The sequence below is a fragment of the Paramisgurnus dabryanus genome, chromosome 24 (assembly GCF_030506205.2).
Source record: "Paramisgurnus dabryanus chromosome 24, PD_genome_1.1, whole genome shotgun sequence".
NCBI lineage: Eukaryota > Metazoa > Chordata > Actinopteri > Cypriniformes > Cobitidae > Paramisgurnus > Paramisgurnus dabryanus.
This window is the reverse complement of record NC_133360.1, coordinates 19341164-19357041: the sequence shown is the minus strand read 5'-3', so window position 1 is coordinate 19357041 and position 15878 is coordinate 19341164. Positions and strand designations below refer to the sequence as shown.

Sequence of the window (15878 nt, the reverse complement as noted above, 5' to 3'; positions counted from 1 at the left end):
TTATGATTTGATGTATGAAAGCCTTTCAGGAAAAAAAGCGGAGCAATTATACTAAACAAGCTGTATCCACTGCATCTTTTCTTGTGGTATCATCAAAATCCGAATGATTCCTAAAATGGCTGGTAAAATGGTTAAATGTGGTTGGTCACTTTAAATGTCAATCATCCTAAAGAGGATGGTACTAAAAGAAGTACCTAAAATATCCCAAAGCAGCAATGTGTCTGGAAAACAATAGTAGCTACCAAAAACCCTGAATTAGAACAAGAACATGTGGTTGTGCAAAACAGACTGTGGCCTGTGATCTCATTTATTTACAATGAAGCTGATGTGCCATGTAAAAATTACACATCAATACATCAAGATTCTGGCACATTTAGATACAGCTAAACAATTATTCATTAGGTTAAAATACATGGGTAATTTCAACTGGCACTTGCAAGAATGGAAATTAGTCACCATTGCATAAAATAAGCCTTGACAAACATGGAGGAAATTAGCTGAAACAAACTGCTCTGCTATAAACTCCATGAAGCAATGATGGGTTTTAAAACCACATTCCCACTCCTCTACACTGTAACATAGACTGACCATTTGACCGAACACAAATCACAATTGTTCTTCCAACTCCACAGACTGAATGAATGGTACCTCTTAAAAACAACAAAAATGTCTTTCAGAAACTTTTCCCAGTCAAAACAGCTGTGTTGAGGAGCCTTCTTTAAACAATTTACACAAGGTGATCGTAGCTCCGTGGTCTCTCTGCTATTTCAGGGAAAAGGGTGGATATCTGCTGATTATAAGCAGATCCCTGCAAGGTTCTCCATGACACAGTAGGTCTGCTTCAACACTTTGTGAGCGGACTACCCATACAACAAAAAGACTGTTTTAGATAGCGCTACTTTGCAGCCCTCTAAGATACCTTAGCATCACGTGTCCTTTGTGAAGAAAGCAATCCCTGAATTCAATGCAATAAGCAAATCCTCCAGATGATGGATGACTTCATTAAAATCTGAAAGTTCTGATAAATATACTTCAACCAATATGTGTATGCTAGTCATTTCATGCTCATTAGTAAAAAGTGTTAGCTAGCAAAAAGTCAAACACTTATTAGTAATTTATGAGCTTCTATGATGGTTAGCATGCGAGCAGACCATGCATATAAAAAACCAAACACAAATGGCAAACTCGAAGAAAAAAGTTTCTTACAATAGAGTTAAATTTGAGTCTGGTATCACGTAACAGTGAGTGGGGATAGAGCGAGGGAGGAGCAGGGAATGAAGAATGATTACAAAGATTGTAGTCTCTCCACTATGCTTACATACTCAGGGTATTATTACTCATTGACTTCACACTTTGGGGTGGTGATGGAGCAGTGGATAAGACACTCGCCTTTGGTGTGAGAGACCCGGGTTCAAATACACTGTGACACACCATTGTGTCCCTGAGCAAGACACTTAACCCCTTGTTGCTCAAGAGGCATGAGACCTCTGACATATATACATATATATGACCATTTCTAAAAGTCTCTTTACTTCTGAGGTTCAAGCAGCACAGGAGACCGATAGAAACTTTCTGTTGCTTTTATTTAGTGCGCTCATTCGCAGAATTTTGCATGTGCGGCGCTACCGGACCTGATTGCGACCACTTAAGTCAATGCTTATACAGCCGCGGACTTCCCAGATTCGGCTCTTTAAGAAACGCGTCAAATACAAAATTAAAGTAAAAATGAACATGCTGCATACAGCACCTGGAAACAGACATACGCTGCATCCCAAACCGCCTACTCCTATACTATATAGTAGGCAAAGAGTACGAGAAGTAGTGCTTTTCGCCTACTATATAGTATGGAAGTATGCTGTTTGGGACGCAGCCATTACTATTTTACCCGCAGCTTTTTCCTGTGTGGATGCTGGTCGCACGCATTGGTCAAAAAAAAAAAATTTAAATAACACGTCTATTTTTGAAATGCATTGTTGTAACGCGCTCGTTACTAAGACTGTAACGAGTAAAATATTACCAACATTTTATTAGTAATGCGTTATATTACTGCGTTACAGCAAAAACTAATATATTACTGTAATATATTATATTTTGTAATGCGTTACTCCCAACACTGATCCTTGAGTACATGCCGAGTACTCCTTATAGCGGAGATGCGGTTTTGATGAAATAAACTAGAAAATGACAACATTATCAGAAGCATCTCTCTCTCTCTCTCGTTCGGTCGGTCGATCGATCGCGCACACATACGCCGTGCATGTGGATCAACTCCTGCATGAAGGCAAGAATGTGCATCCAAATTTCGGAAGTTAGACGACTCCGCTGCAGCAGGCAGGCATAAGATTTATAAAAACACACTTGAGAAGAAATACGCAGCAACTCAAAAAGACTTGTTTCTAAGACTATAATGCCAATTTGGCGCTTTGTTTTCCGAAGCTCGTGGAGGCGTGGAGCAGCATACACAGTTATTAACTTATGTGCCATCTACCGGCATTGCATTTGCGATCGACTGGTCGTATTGGACACCCCTGCATTAAATGAACATTAACACGGAGCCCTGAGATGTATGAACCTGTTTTAATGAACAGTACCTTAAATAATAACATCAAATGCACACATAAGCAACGCATTAAAACACAGTGCACCTGTTACTGCCTTCCGCCACGCCTTCTCGTGCAAAAACCAATGTTGCATGCGCGCGCCTGCATCAAGCTGATTCTGGCTGGACAGGATTTAACGCAAGTTTTCAAAATCACGGTAATCAAACACGGTTGTAATGATAATTAAATTTTAAACGATAATACTAACCGTCAGGACATTTTATCATGGTTAATCGTGAAACCGGTAATCGTCCCATCCCTAACCGTAAGTCACGTCTAAACCATTTATAGAGCCTTTCTGTTTCACAAAAATGTTCTTGTAGAAGAAAAGGGTTCTTTAGATTATAATAAGATCAGAAATAAATGTTTCTTTTAAGAAACTGACAAAAATACATTTTCTTCTGTGGCATTTCTGTGAAGAGCCTTTTGTAGCAGCTTCATTTTAAAGAGTGTATAATCAGATTTTTTCTTTCTAATGATGGGTAAGTTTCACTTTGTGTTTCTGACTGCACGCACCTATCAATTGTGACCAAAATGAGTGGTAAGTGGTATTATATTTATACAATATTTATATATTATATATATATATATATATATATATATTATGAAATTAATCACATTATTTTTATCGAAGTATTGCGTTTACATGAGTTAAAGTATAATCGCAAAATTCCCGAAATCCCATTATAATCGCATTATAAGGGGTTGCATGTTAATGTGGTCATTATTATTGTTACCGGAATAAATACATGAAATTAGCAAGATACATTTTAAAGTCCAAAGTGCCCATCCCTACTGTAAACCACTACCTTCAGTAATCTTCAACTCTTGTTACCTTCTAAACAAAAATCAATCTTAAAAGTATTTTAAATTCATAGCAAAATAAGCAAATCCCTTCTAAAAAGAAGAAAACCTCCCCCAAGTCGCCTGCTTTGAGTTCTTTTTACTTTTTAACTTTTATAAACAAAAGCCGAAGCCTGACACACTCCAGGAATCAGAGCCGTGCAGGATTTAGGAGTATCCCTTTGCCAGACACAGTCTAACTCAACAGCAAAACGAACAAACAAGAGTTTTCACTCAAATAAACGTTTCGATTGTGGGAAACAAAATATTTCTTTACTAGTTTACAGTTCAAGCACAGCATCAGTGTTTTGTTAAACACAGCTTTTTATTCAAATCATTGCTGCCAATGACAATTCGTAATAATATAATACTGCATTAGATAAGAAATGCAAAAAGAAGCATTTTGGTTAGTGGCTTCAAACTTATGGACTCCACTGTATGTGTGTAAACAAAACATTGTTTTGAGTAAACTTCAACTTCCAAATTCACAATGTCAAGGTGGGAAACAGATGTGTCTGGACCTGTGCAGACTGAACTCATGTGGTAATGGGAGGGAACAAACCCACAAAGAAAGTTCACAGATTACCTCCTGAAGCAACAAGTAGATGCGAGAATGTAAATACACCTCATAATACAACAACTCATCTATTCAAGCAACTTGTGAATTATAACTCTAAAAATAACAAGACAATATTATCTGGATATTTTTAAATATTGCACATCCGAATTTTGCAAACATGTAAGAAAGTTATGCAGTAAGACAAAGCATTTGACAGGAAATACTTTTCACATTTTTGTCGAAGAAATCTCGACACAAATGTTTGTTCACTTACGGTTTTTCAATTTTGCTATTAATGAAGATGAATAATGTTAAACAATAAATTAAACTATTTACAAAAATTATGAGGAAAAAATGCACTGCAACTTAACGATCAATAGACTGACAAAGTTATTCAGAAAAGCAAAATCTAGAAACAATGTAGTTAAATCCAAATTCAATACAGTGTTTTACCAAATGCCCCTCCTGAACGAGGGGCAACCTTCCGATCTCTCTGATGAAGCCAATACAGAAGTGATTTAAATTGCAAATAATTGACTGGCAGCTACAGGCTGGCTCCAAAAGGGAGTCAATTCCCATAGACCTCCATGTTAAAATGGCCAACTTTACAGTAAAAAAATAATACATTTACAGCCTGGTACAAAAAGTGTTTTTGGTCTATACAGCCAAGTTTGCCCTTCATGACAACTGAGAGAAGAGCGAATTATTTTGCAACTCACCCAGTTAAATTATATTCAGTTTTTAAGTTCTGCATAATTAAGGGCGTGGCCACTTGAGTGTGACGGGTGAACTGTCACTGCTGTAACAAGAGTTGAGCTAGGCGGGCGTGGTTTCAGCTACCAGTCACCTCAGCTTCATCCATGTCCCGCCTTTTTACCCATATTCGGATATTTGCGAGTGATGCGCGGTGACACACGGCCAAAATGGCGAAGGCAGGCACCGCCTACTTTAAGCTTCAAAAACCTATGGGTGAGGACACAGACACTACATTCATCTTTTTTACTACTGCTACTTTAATTTCAGTTATTGATCGCTACAGGGCTAAAGGTTTAATCATTGGCGTCTGGTCAGTTTAAATTCTTCAAAGCGATGCCATAGAGGAACCATTTTTGGATCCCCAAAGTAGTTTTCAATCAAACATCATTTTTTTCATCATTTTTTTTCTCCTTTTAGTCTGTGGATCCTTTATCCACTACAAAGAATCATTTGTGCAATAGAAAGGTTATGCAGAAATGTTCAAGGTTCTCTATGGAACCATACAGCTAAAAAAACTTTATTTTTAAGATTGTATGCAGTTATGCAACCACAGCTCTAAGGGAAAAGGATGTTTAACAGTAGTAACAAGATGATTTTTAAAAGAAAGGGAAGGCAACGTCTTTTCTGGGAAATCACTTATAGAACTAGGTTGACAACCCGATCAAAATCTGTTATCCATATCCAAAATCTGTTATCCATATCCAATGTGTGCGGTGTTTACAAAGAAAGATGAAAAACAAAGGAGGTGGTATATATGAAAGTACATTTGTGAAATAAAATGCAACACTCACTTATAAAAGTTCTCATTTAAATATAAAAAAGTGTCATACACCTCATTAACGACAAACAAAAGTCAGGCTGGAATCATCAAGTGTTTTTTTTTTGTGGTGGAGTGGAGTATAAAATAAAACAGCCCATTCAGATTCAGCCCATTCAAATAACTCTATTCTATACCTGCTTCTACCCCCATAGAGAAAGACTGGGTGACAAATATAAACAGCTGTACTGAAGGAAATTACCTCCCAGAACTGCTGGAAGCCCTCCAGTGCCGACACATTCATCCATCTCTCCAAGTTTAACTCACCAATGAGAGCGAGAGCATGAGGGAGGGGCAGAGCGAGCCGACAGGCAGACAGAAGTAGAGAGGTAGGGGCAGAGGACGCATGGAAGTTGTAAACCTGTGAACGCGATAGATGATGCGGAAAAAAATATCCAAGAATTCGTCCAAATCATCAGCAAATAGGAATTTCCACTGAATGAAATGCTAAAAACGTGGGACCACATTTGGATTTTTCCCATCAAGGAAGCCTATGATTTTTTTGTGTTTCCATGCACATATAAAATGTGAGAAGCCACAATAAGGGAGACATGATTTTAACATCGGGAATTGTAACACATCGTCAGGAATTGCAACGAAGCAGAAGTAATAAGATTCTGTTTCTTTAAAGAAGGAAAACAGCAAAACTACAGAGAATACAGCATTTGGGTTAATAAACAAAGGAAAGGTAAGCAAACAGAAAATGATCATTTGTCTATTTTTTTCTTGTAAAATGACGTAAAATGAAAAGAACAAATAATGGATTAAAGTCGTTTGCACTCTATAGATTTAGTTATGATGGATAAATCTATTGTTTAAGAAAATGTGCTATACAGGAAAACATTTAGTTACTTTCTAGTTTAATTAGCATTTTTTGAAACATACTAATGCTGTGAAGAAAAAATTGTATTAATCATATGTTGGTTTTAGTTGTGATAGAAAAAGCTTAAATGAGTCGAGTTACAAGAATAAAACTCTAATCTATATACTTCTCTTGTTGTTCCTCAGTGGTGTAAAACACAGCGACACAGATGGACGATACCTTACTTGCCTTGCGATTACTCCAATAACAATTCTGCTCGAGGGTAAAAGTTCAAAAGGACAAAGCTTGCTGCATGTAGATACAAAATTTTGATACAGAAAGTTAGGTTTTTGGAAGCATTTGGTTCAAATTTTGTAGCAGATGGGCAAGCATCACTTAAATTGAACCTTCCACCACCCTCTGATCAGACAATGCTGGCCAAGCCTTTGGAAAAACTTGAAGCACAACTTGCCAAAGCAGCACGGTCGGCCATAGCATCATGTCCCAGAGAGAGGTGACCCTGCTGGACCTCAACCGAACATGGAGCACCGATGCAACCTTTATTCAGTCCGGCGAGCGACTCCGTTGGGCTGCATTGCTTATCCTTCTGGTCATTATCCCAACAATTGGTGGAAACATCCTGGTCATTCTTGCAGTATCATTGGAAAGAAAACTCCAAAATGCCACAAACTTTTTCCTGATGTCATTGGCCGTGGCAGATCTACTGGTGGGTGTGTTAGTCATGCCCATTGCTCTGGTGGCTGTACTTTTTCGTAAGTAAAACGTTGTCTTAAGTTCGATGGTGGAGCACTAGTATATACATTATTTTAGTGGCACCATTGCAGTTTAACAAGGGTGGAAAATAAGCACTCTTTAACTAAAAAAGTCTGTAATCGCATCAAAACAATTAGATGCAAAGCCCTTATACACAAATCAATCTGTTGAAGCCAAGTAGTTCTGAGATAAGATTTTGTGTTTTACAGATCTCACTACAGTCTAGTTATTAGTTATGCAACTAAACCGAGCTTTATGGGAACACAAATTCATATTCTGCTCTCTGAAATAACACGTTACTGTCTGAGGCAACCTAATAATAAACCATAACGCCTTAAGCACACGTTAAACAAAATGCTTAAGAACACCATAGTTTGTTGAATACACTGACAGGCATGGCATACTCGCACCATGAAACATTTCTGCCACAAACCTGTCTCTAACAAACGCACACACTTTAAAAAAACTAGCCAAGCTACCACTACAGACATCGGTTGGTTATGCCAACTTGGCTTTCAGCTCAAATGCCACAACACTCAAGCCAGCGCATTATTCTTCATTAATTGAATTCAATGACATTTATTAAACCCCCATTTGATGCACCTGGCCTGCGCAGATTAAATATCAGACCAACAATTTATCCATAATTATATGCATGAAACACAACGGCAGCCGAATCTCTAGCATATACAATATATACTTGGTGAAGTGAGCTTTCATTGTAAATATAGGATGTAGGATGCCCAATGTTCGACGTCAGCAGAACACACCGCCTTGATGCTGGCATCATACAGATACACAAATACATCAACATAAATGTTTACACATTAAATCAGAATTAAACTGGTTCTGGTTAAACAGAAATGGTTCTGGGTTTTAAAAGATTTGGTAATCTGAACCAAAATTCATATGGAAAGGCAGGTTTTCGTTTTGGGTTTCTTTCATGTCAAAAGCAAAGCTTGGCCTTTTAGGCTTTAAGCAGTCTAGAAGGATTTAAGTGTCCCAGAAGGAATGAAGGAATGAAAGTAATATTCAAAAGAAATACAAAAAAAATGTTTTAAATGTGTTCCACAGGAAAAGAACCATGTGTGAAGTCCAAGAAAGAAGCTTGCCAGAAATGACAAGTAATTGAATCAAATTACTTCGAGAAAGCTGTACAAATAATAAATAACATCCAAGTGATTACAAAACAGTAGTAACTCTAGACATTTTTTTTGCTGGTATTACTTAAATGTCACCACTGTACACATTTCATTTATATGTATTAAAGTAGCCTTAAAAGGCTCGTGCAATAAAGATGTATAAAGCCTGCTGAAACAAGTTACCTTGCTCAAAAGAAATATTTATCAAAAGCCACCGCCACATCTGTGGACCAGGTAAAGATGACCGTTGTTAACACCAATTCAAAACTCAACACAGAGCAAATCTACAGAACGCTTAATAAAGAGTGCTTGAAAAGCCAAAACAAAAAAAGTGCTTGAGAACAAATCACAAATTTATTTTCGGAGAAGAGAAATATTTACATGTTGAAGTTGAGACCTGACTGTCCAAACACAAAAGTGTGGGAGAGCATTTTGCTCTCAGGAAGACAGGGGACAGTTACTTATTATTGTATTTAATAGCTTACTTCTGACTAAAGAAAAACAATGCATTTCTGCAGATGAGATAAAGCACGCTACATAGTAGATTTCACATATTAATGTGACACTTAATAAAAACAAAACTTTGAAAGGCATTATCTTTAGTTATAAAAATTATGTCCTCATTTACTTAATCTTATGTTTCAACAAACCTGTATACATTTATTTGATCTGACTAACACAAAAGAAGGTATTTTGAGGAATGCTTGTAACCAACCCATTCATGAGTCCCATTTACTTCCATATTATTTTAATAGTGAATGGGGCTTATGATCGTTTTAGTTACAAACATTCCTCAAAATATCTTCCTTCATGTTTATCAGAACAAAGAAATTTATACAGGTTTGAATCAACATCTGAGCAAGTAAATTATGTAAATGATGACAGAATTTTCATTTTTTGGTGAACTATCCCAGATGATTTTAGTTTTGAATCTTCAAGCGAAATCTTTAAAAAGCAGTTTTATTCGATTGAGGTCATTAAGCTAAAATTGAAACATGCACTGAGATTACAGTTGCATGCTAGGAGCAATAAAGCACAGAATTCTTAACTAACTTGAAAGACATTAAACATATTGAAATGTCTATTTATATTATGATTGTCATGCATGTTAAAGTAATTCAGATTCAAATTGACTAGAAAAATGTGCAGGGATAAGAAAGCATTAGAAAGCCCAGCTGGTAATAATGTACCCTTCTTAATGTCCTATTAGGGGCATTTCAAGGAACTGGGGTGCTCTGAATATGCCAAGAGCTTTCAATTACTGGCTGTAAGCACTCCAAACCATGGAGGTCAGCTCATTCACCCCAAGTTTATACATGTGTGCAGATTATTAAGGTAATTTTAAAACTGAGGCATGACTGTGCACTTACAAAACTAAACTACACAGCACATCCAAATATTACAGGTTGGTGGTTTAATCACAAAATTAGTCTTGTAACAATGTAAAATCTATTTTCTCAATTTTTACGGCTTGATATAAAATCAGTAACTGGCATAATATACACTGGTTATCCATTTTACTTAAGCATGAAACAGCTAAATTGTAAAACTGCAGATACTGTGTGAAACAACAATCGCATTTAACCTCTTTAAACGAAAACATCTGTAACCATGTTAAAGTACAGTGGGATAAAATCCAACTCAATTATTCGCCATTTTATATCTGATGCTAAAATAAACAGTGTCATTGGAGAACTTGAGAAATAACCCAAAAGCTTTCGACTGCTCAATCTTGTATCAATATATTTTAGAGTGTTGAGGTTCACTAAAAACAAGATAAGATGCACTGACATTAAGGAATTCTTAAAGTAATGCTTTCTGATCTCATGGCATTATAGACTAACAAAAAGTGTTCAGAAATACACAAGAGGGCTACACAGAGAGCACACGGATGCTTCTTGCAAAATGCAAATATAAAATGGGGTATGAAAAACCTCACCAATCAAAAGTGGTCTTTTATGTACTACGAAAATATTTTTAAGGCACAATATATGTATTGCATTAAAGCCCAGGATACTCCCCCATCTTTCTATCATATCTCAGGTGCATATCACAACTCTAAATCTGTCTGTTTGTACACTTTTATCCATTTCTGCCCTGATTACTTTGAGATGATGGTTTGTGGAGACTGTGGAGTCCCTCTGCTGTCATTTAAACGCGAGCGGGAGTAATGACGAGTTTAAATTGCCGCAAACTAAACTAATATTATGTCAGATTCCACTGCTTGCAATGTAAGTAAACATGCTGCACAGTGTTTTGTACATGTTTATGTAAAAGCTTTCTCTGATATTTTAGCACAATTGATGAAATAATATTCCGCAACTTCCACACACTCGCAAAATAAAACGAATTAAAGACGCAGAAATCAGCCGCTTTAGTTTTATCAATGAAAGCCTAACGATAGCGCTGTACACTGTGTATTCACACTAGAAGTCAGAAAAGATGTAAAACATTGTGCTCAGTACCTCAGATTAGAGTTTACAAGTCCTGGCTAAATTATATCTTCTGAGTGCATGGATACATTTTGTAGTGATTACAGCACAAGAATGTGATTTCTTTACTCAAGTCTGTCTTAAAGTAGCCTAAAGCTACTTTAGAAAATTTGAAAGAAAGAAAATTTGATTGTAAGTTTAATGGTTTACAGTAAGGCAAAGAAATATATGTTAAGAGTAAAGTAAACAACAATATAGGTATATAAAGAAGAAAATTATAGTTATTTGTAATAAATGTATTATTGCATTAAACATGTTTGGACTCACCCAGTGACTGGTGCCACCAGCTGTACAACTTGGTGGTGCCAGTGCCACCTCTCTGAAATGTTAGTCTGGAGCCAGTCTATTTTTGGTCTATCAAGTCACCCTCTTGGTTTATGTTATAAGATAATGATTATAAAACTTCATTATATCATTCCATAAACATGGGTGCCTTTGAGAAATAATTCTTGACATTCAGCATGGGTGACTAAGAGAATAAAAGTTATTTATGCCATTTGGCGGTTTTTCCATGATGAGCAGAATGGATGCCTTGAATTTTCAGGCATGTTACAACAAAATATTAAGCTCAGATTAAATCCTTTTTTATAATTAATGGTCCCTGGGCTAGTTATTTGAGCCACTGATCAATGTTTAATATACTCTTTTTGTTTCAGACTCCAGGTGGCCTCTTCCAGATTTTCTGTGCCCTATCTGGCTGTTTCTGGATGTCTTGTTCTCAACGGCCTCCATTATGCACTTGTGTGCAATCTCCCTTGACCGCTACATAGCTATCAAGAAACCCATCCACCACAGTCAGTTCAAGTCTAGAGCCAAAGCACTGGCTAAAATTGCATTTGTCTGGCTGATCTCTATAGGTATGTCATGCTAGAAGTTGGTTCAAGCTATAATACAGACACTACATCTTACCTGTCAATCAGTATGGTTTAAATTAATTTGAAACTATCTCATTTATGAATGCAACATTTATGCATAACATTTAAGCGATAGTTCACCCGAAAATTAAAATTCTGTCATCATTTACGGTCATCACCCTTAAGTTGTTACAAATCTGTATAATTGTTTTGTTCTGATCAACAAAAATATGAAAAAATATATTCTGAGGAATGTTGGTAACCAAACAGACCATGAGCACCATTCACTCCCATAGTAAGAAAAAAAGAATACTATGGAAGTGAATGGGGCTCATAAATGGTTTGGTAACAAACATTTCTCAATATATCTTCCTTCGTGAGTAAATGAGAGAATTTTAATTTTTGGATGAACTATCCCTTTAAAGTGTCATGAAGGTCAACACATTTATTGAGATGTAACGCATATATACGTTTTTGCACTTTTTGGGACCATTTCGTTTTTCCGGTTTTAAAATCCAGTGATTGAGTGTTTACTGGCTGTGTATGTGCGGATTACAAATGGACGTTGCTGGTTTTTGAGCACCTAATTTGCACAAGCTATTGCGGCACTGCTTTAAAGGAGGTTTCACAATACTTTAAGCCCAATTTTGAAATCAAGTTGAACCCCAAGTTGAGATCATTAATCATAAATATAGTCCAAAGCTGCCATTTAAAGTGAAACAAAATATATAATAATAAATTCATTAAAAATGATTTATGCAAATTGTTGCAAAACAAAACAAAAAGTAATCTAACGCTTTATAGCTTAATCATCTCATTAATTTTTTCCTGGAAAGCCAACAAATTCCAAAAAAACATTAACTGACCAATGATTATTAAACATTGTTTGTGTACACAGAGTTTAGAACAGGTTTTGAACAACTGACTTTGGCTGTTATGGTGCCAAGCCATTTAAGTGTTTTGATGCTCACAACATATCGAAGGCATAGCTTCTAGTTCTTTTGCGACCACTTCAGGTACTCAAAATTGCGGAAGACAAGTTTGAGATGTGAGTGACGTCAGCTGATATTGATGAATAATACTATGGCAAAACAAACCACAGTAGCTCAAGCCAATACTAATAACAAAGAACAAGTTTATAATGTATTATCTACATTGTAGTTTTATTTTACTGATTGATTTTACTTTAATTTAAAAACTGTCCTTTCTCCATCAGGTATTGCAATTCCCATTCCAATTAAAGGGCTGCAGGTCTCCAATTATCCAAACATCACCTTCAACACCAACCACACCTGTTTGTTGTCCCCAGAGGGTTTTGGGGATTTCAAGGTGTTTGGCTCACTGACGGCTTTCTTTATACCTCTTGCAATCATGATGATTATTAACCTGTTGACAATCCAAGTACTGCGCAAGAAGGCCTATCTTCTAAGATCAAGAGCTACAAGGAGTACCATTTCCACTGTCGTACAACAGGAACCATCGGTTCCTTCTCCATCTGAGAAATTATTTATTCTAGAGGGAAATAAAAACAATAGAATACAGAGCTCCGTTAACTCTGACAACCCCATCACAAGTAATGATGTCCCTTTTCGCAGGATGTCCACTATAGGAAAGAGATCAATGCAAAACCTGAGCAATGAACAAAGGGCCTCAAAGGTCTTAGGGATTGTATTCATGTTGTTTGTTGTAATGTGGTGTCCTTTCTTTATTACTAATGTGACGTCTGTACTCTGTAAAGGGTGCAATAGCAATCTAGTGGAACAGTTGTTGGACATCTTTCAATGGGTGGGTTATGTTTCATCAGGCATCAATCCACTGGTCTACACCTTGTTTAACAGGACTTTCCGGCAGGCCTTTACACGTTACATAATGTGTAACTACGGCCGTACGAAGACTCTAAAAATGCACCGAAGAACCAGAATTTATTTTCGGTCGTCTGTGGCAGAAAACTCAAAGCGGTTTATGAAACACGGCATGAAGAATGGCATCAGCCCTGTGAGTTATCAGACTCCTCTTCCCTGTCGCCCAGCCCATGTTCAGACTTCTGCAAACATCACGTTGGACATGTTGCTCCTGACACAGAATGAAGGCTGCAAACCTGACGAAAACGTAAGCTGTGTGTAACACAGTTGGTTGAATCAGGAGTCAGTGAACCGCAAGCACATGTGCCTTTTTAATTGATCATCAGGGTCGAAAACCTGGAAAGGAGTTCAACAGAGCTGGACATGGGTCTCCACTGAAGCAATTATAAAACTTCTTAAGCCTCAAGTGGGGCTAAAGAAAAGCACACAAGGATGACATCCAAGCTTTCGGGTGTGAAAAGGCAGCCTGTGAAAACACATCTGAACTTATGGGTAAAAATGGTGGTTGACAGGGTGTGCAATGTGAAGCCAAAATAAGACATTAGCAAGATAAGAAAAAAAATCTAAATTAAAGCAGTTTTGTATTTTTATAGAGCATCTGATATTGAAATAAAAGAGCTTCTTTATATGTACAAAATAATTATCTAGATGTATGCTGTTTTGAAGATGCTTTCCAAATACTGCAAAACTTTTTTTATATACACGACAATGATGATTAAAACAATGTTTCTGGCTTCCTAAAAGTGCCAAAAGTATTTTTTTCTGTTATCATTCAGTGATGTTTATTTTACCTTATTTTGCATTTGGCAGAAATTGATCCAAAATGACATCAAGCACTTTTTGTCAGTTTGTAGATAAAACGAGAGTTTAAAATATAAGTCCTGGAGTATCACAGCCTATCCTGTTGGCCATATCAGTCACAGCTCCAAGAGTAAACTCACAGGTTATCATGAGGGCTTGCCAACAAAAAAAAAAAAACATTCTTTGTGCCATAATAATGCAAAAAGTTATACTATTGTTTGTAACACAAAATATGGATTTAAAATAAATTGCCTCATTGTTTACATTCAAATAACAAGTATGTGCAACCAGACCTATTAACAACCGTGAGAAGGGCTGCAAGACATGAATGCTTGTGATATTTTAAACTTTTCGGTATCGAAATGCTGCTGAATGACGTTATTATTATTATTAACTTTAATAATAATAATAATAATAATAAAGTTTTTAAAATATTAGGTATTCAAGTTGTGAATGTATAGTAAAACATTTATTTCAATGCAGATGCAGAGAGACTGGTGAGACAGAGAGAGTAATGCTTTCTTTCACATAAAGAATGTGAAACATGCATTTTCTTACATAATTTGTAAATATATATTTTAACAGAACTGAAATAGATTTTACAAACTTAAAGCAATATTGTATTGCATATCATTTATCAGATTATTTAGAAAGTCTTCCTTTATCGCATTTTTCTTCAATACTGTCAAAGGTGTCTTACTGTCTCCCTAAGCGCAGTAAAGTTAGGGGGCCTGCCGGAGTAAGACAACAGAAACCCGTTGAATTGTTGCAGCTCTGTACGCTCTCTAAACACAGGAAGGATTTACATAGGGTTTTTTACTGCCAATTGATCATGGGAATATCACATGGCCTTTTTAGGGCTTAATATAGTTCCTCTACTTAGCCCAGAACCCTAAGGGAATGTTGGAGGGGTAATTCATTACTGGTCATAAGAGAAAAGACTGTGAGAAATAAACAATAGTACATAACACAACAAACGGTCTTCTAACAACATATATGATGTCTGAAGGTAAACAAAGGTGTTAAATTCAGCCCAGAGGTCTAATACTGCTAACAATAATGAATTGCTTAAAAAAAATACAAGTTCTGCTCTAATAATGGGGCAGGAACGTTAATAGCGATCTATTACAAACAAGGATCATGTTTTTTAACACTAATTATATTTTTGAGGTGGTTCTTTTTAAGGGGATGAATTGAGATATTTTCTTGAGTATGTTTTTTTTTTTGTGCTTTGCACCACAAATCCTTCAGCCATATATTTGAGGAGGGTGGTAATAATTTACATTAAGGTTATATTTTTTGATAAGCCCGTTTTCAAATGTCTATTAGTTAACCAATGACAGCTAGAGTTTGATGGAAATAAAGAAATGAATATCATATATTATTTTTCAGTTGTTTTTATAGGGGCAAAGCAACATTTAAATTAATAAATTAAATCTTTTAAAATGTATAAGGGACACAAACTATAACAGAATGCCACTAACTAATATCATATTTGTTGTAATTAAGGCAAAAATGTGTTATGAAAACAGAAATAGTACAGTATGTGTGTGACATGTAAGTGGTGTGCGGTACA

At 36.2% G+C, this 15878-nt stretch overlaps 2 protein-coding genes across 2 annotated transcripts in view; one reads left to right on the top strand and one right to left on the bottom strand.

Moving 5' to 3' along the window:
• Positions 1-15878, bottom strand: part of psmd1 (proteasome 26S subunit, non-ATPase 1) — a 38702-nt gene that overhangs the window by 11915 nt on the left and 10909 nt on the right. The gene's annotated exons all lie outside the window — the stretch shown is intronic.
• Positions 6535-14180, top strand: htr2b (5-hydroxytryptamine (serotonin) receptor 2B, G protein-coupled). The gene is made up of 3 exons (XM_065259870.2): positions 6535-7150; positions 11442-11642; positions 12856-14180. The coding sequence occupies exons 1-3, from the start codon at positions 6877-6879 to the stop codon at positions 13761-13763; spliced, it is 1383 nt and encodes a 460-aa protein (XP_065115942.1). The 5' UTR covers positions 6535-6876; the 3' UTR covers positions 13764-14180.

What these genes read in the sequence shown, in the direction of transcription:
- htr2b (XM_065259870.2), top strand. Translation starts at nt 6,877, where the DNA reads ATGTCCCAGAGAGAGGTGACCCTGCTGGACCTCAACCGAACATGGAGC. An exon ending in TCTGGTGGCTGTACTTTTTC is followed by an intron (nt 7,151 to 11,441) that starts GTAAGTAAAACG and finishes TTTTTGTTTCAG; the next exon opens with ACTCCAGGTGGCCTCTTCCA. An exon ending in TGTCTGGCTGATCTCTATAG is followed by an intron (nt 11,643 to 12,855) that starts GTATGTCATGCT and finishes TTTCTCCATCAG; the next exon opens with GTATTGCAATTCCCATTCCA.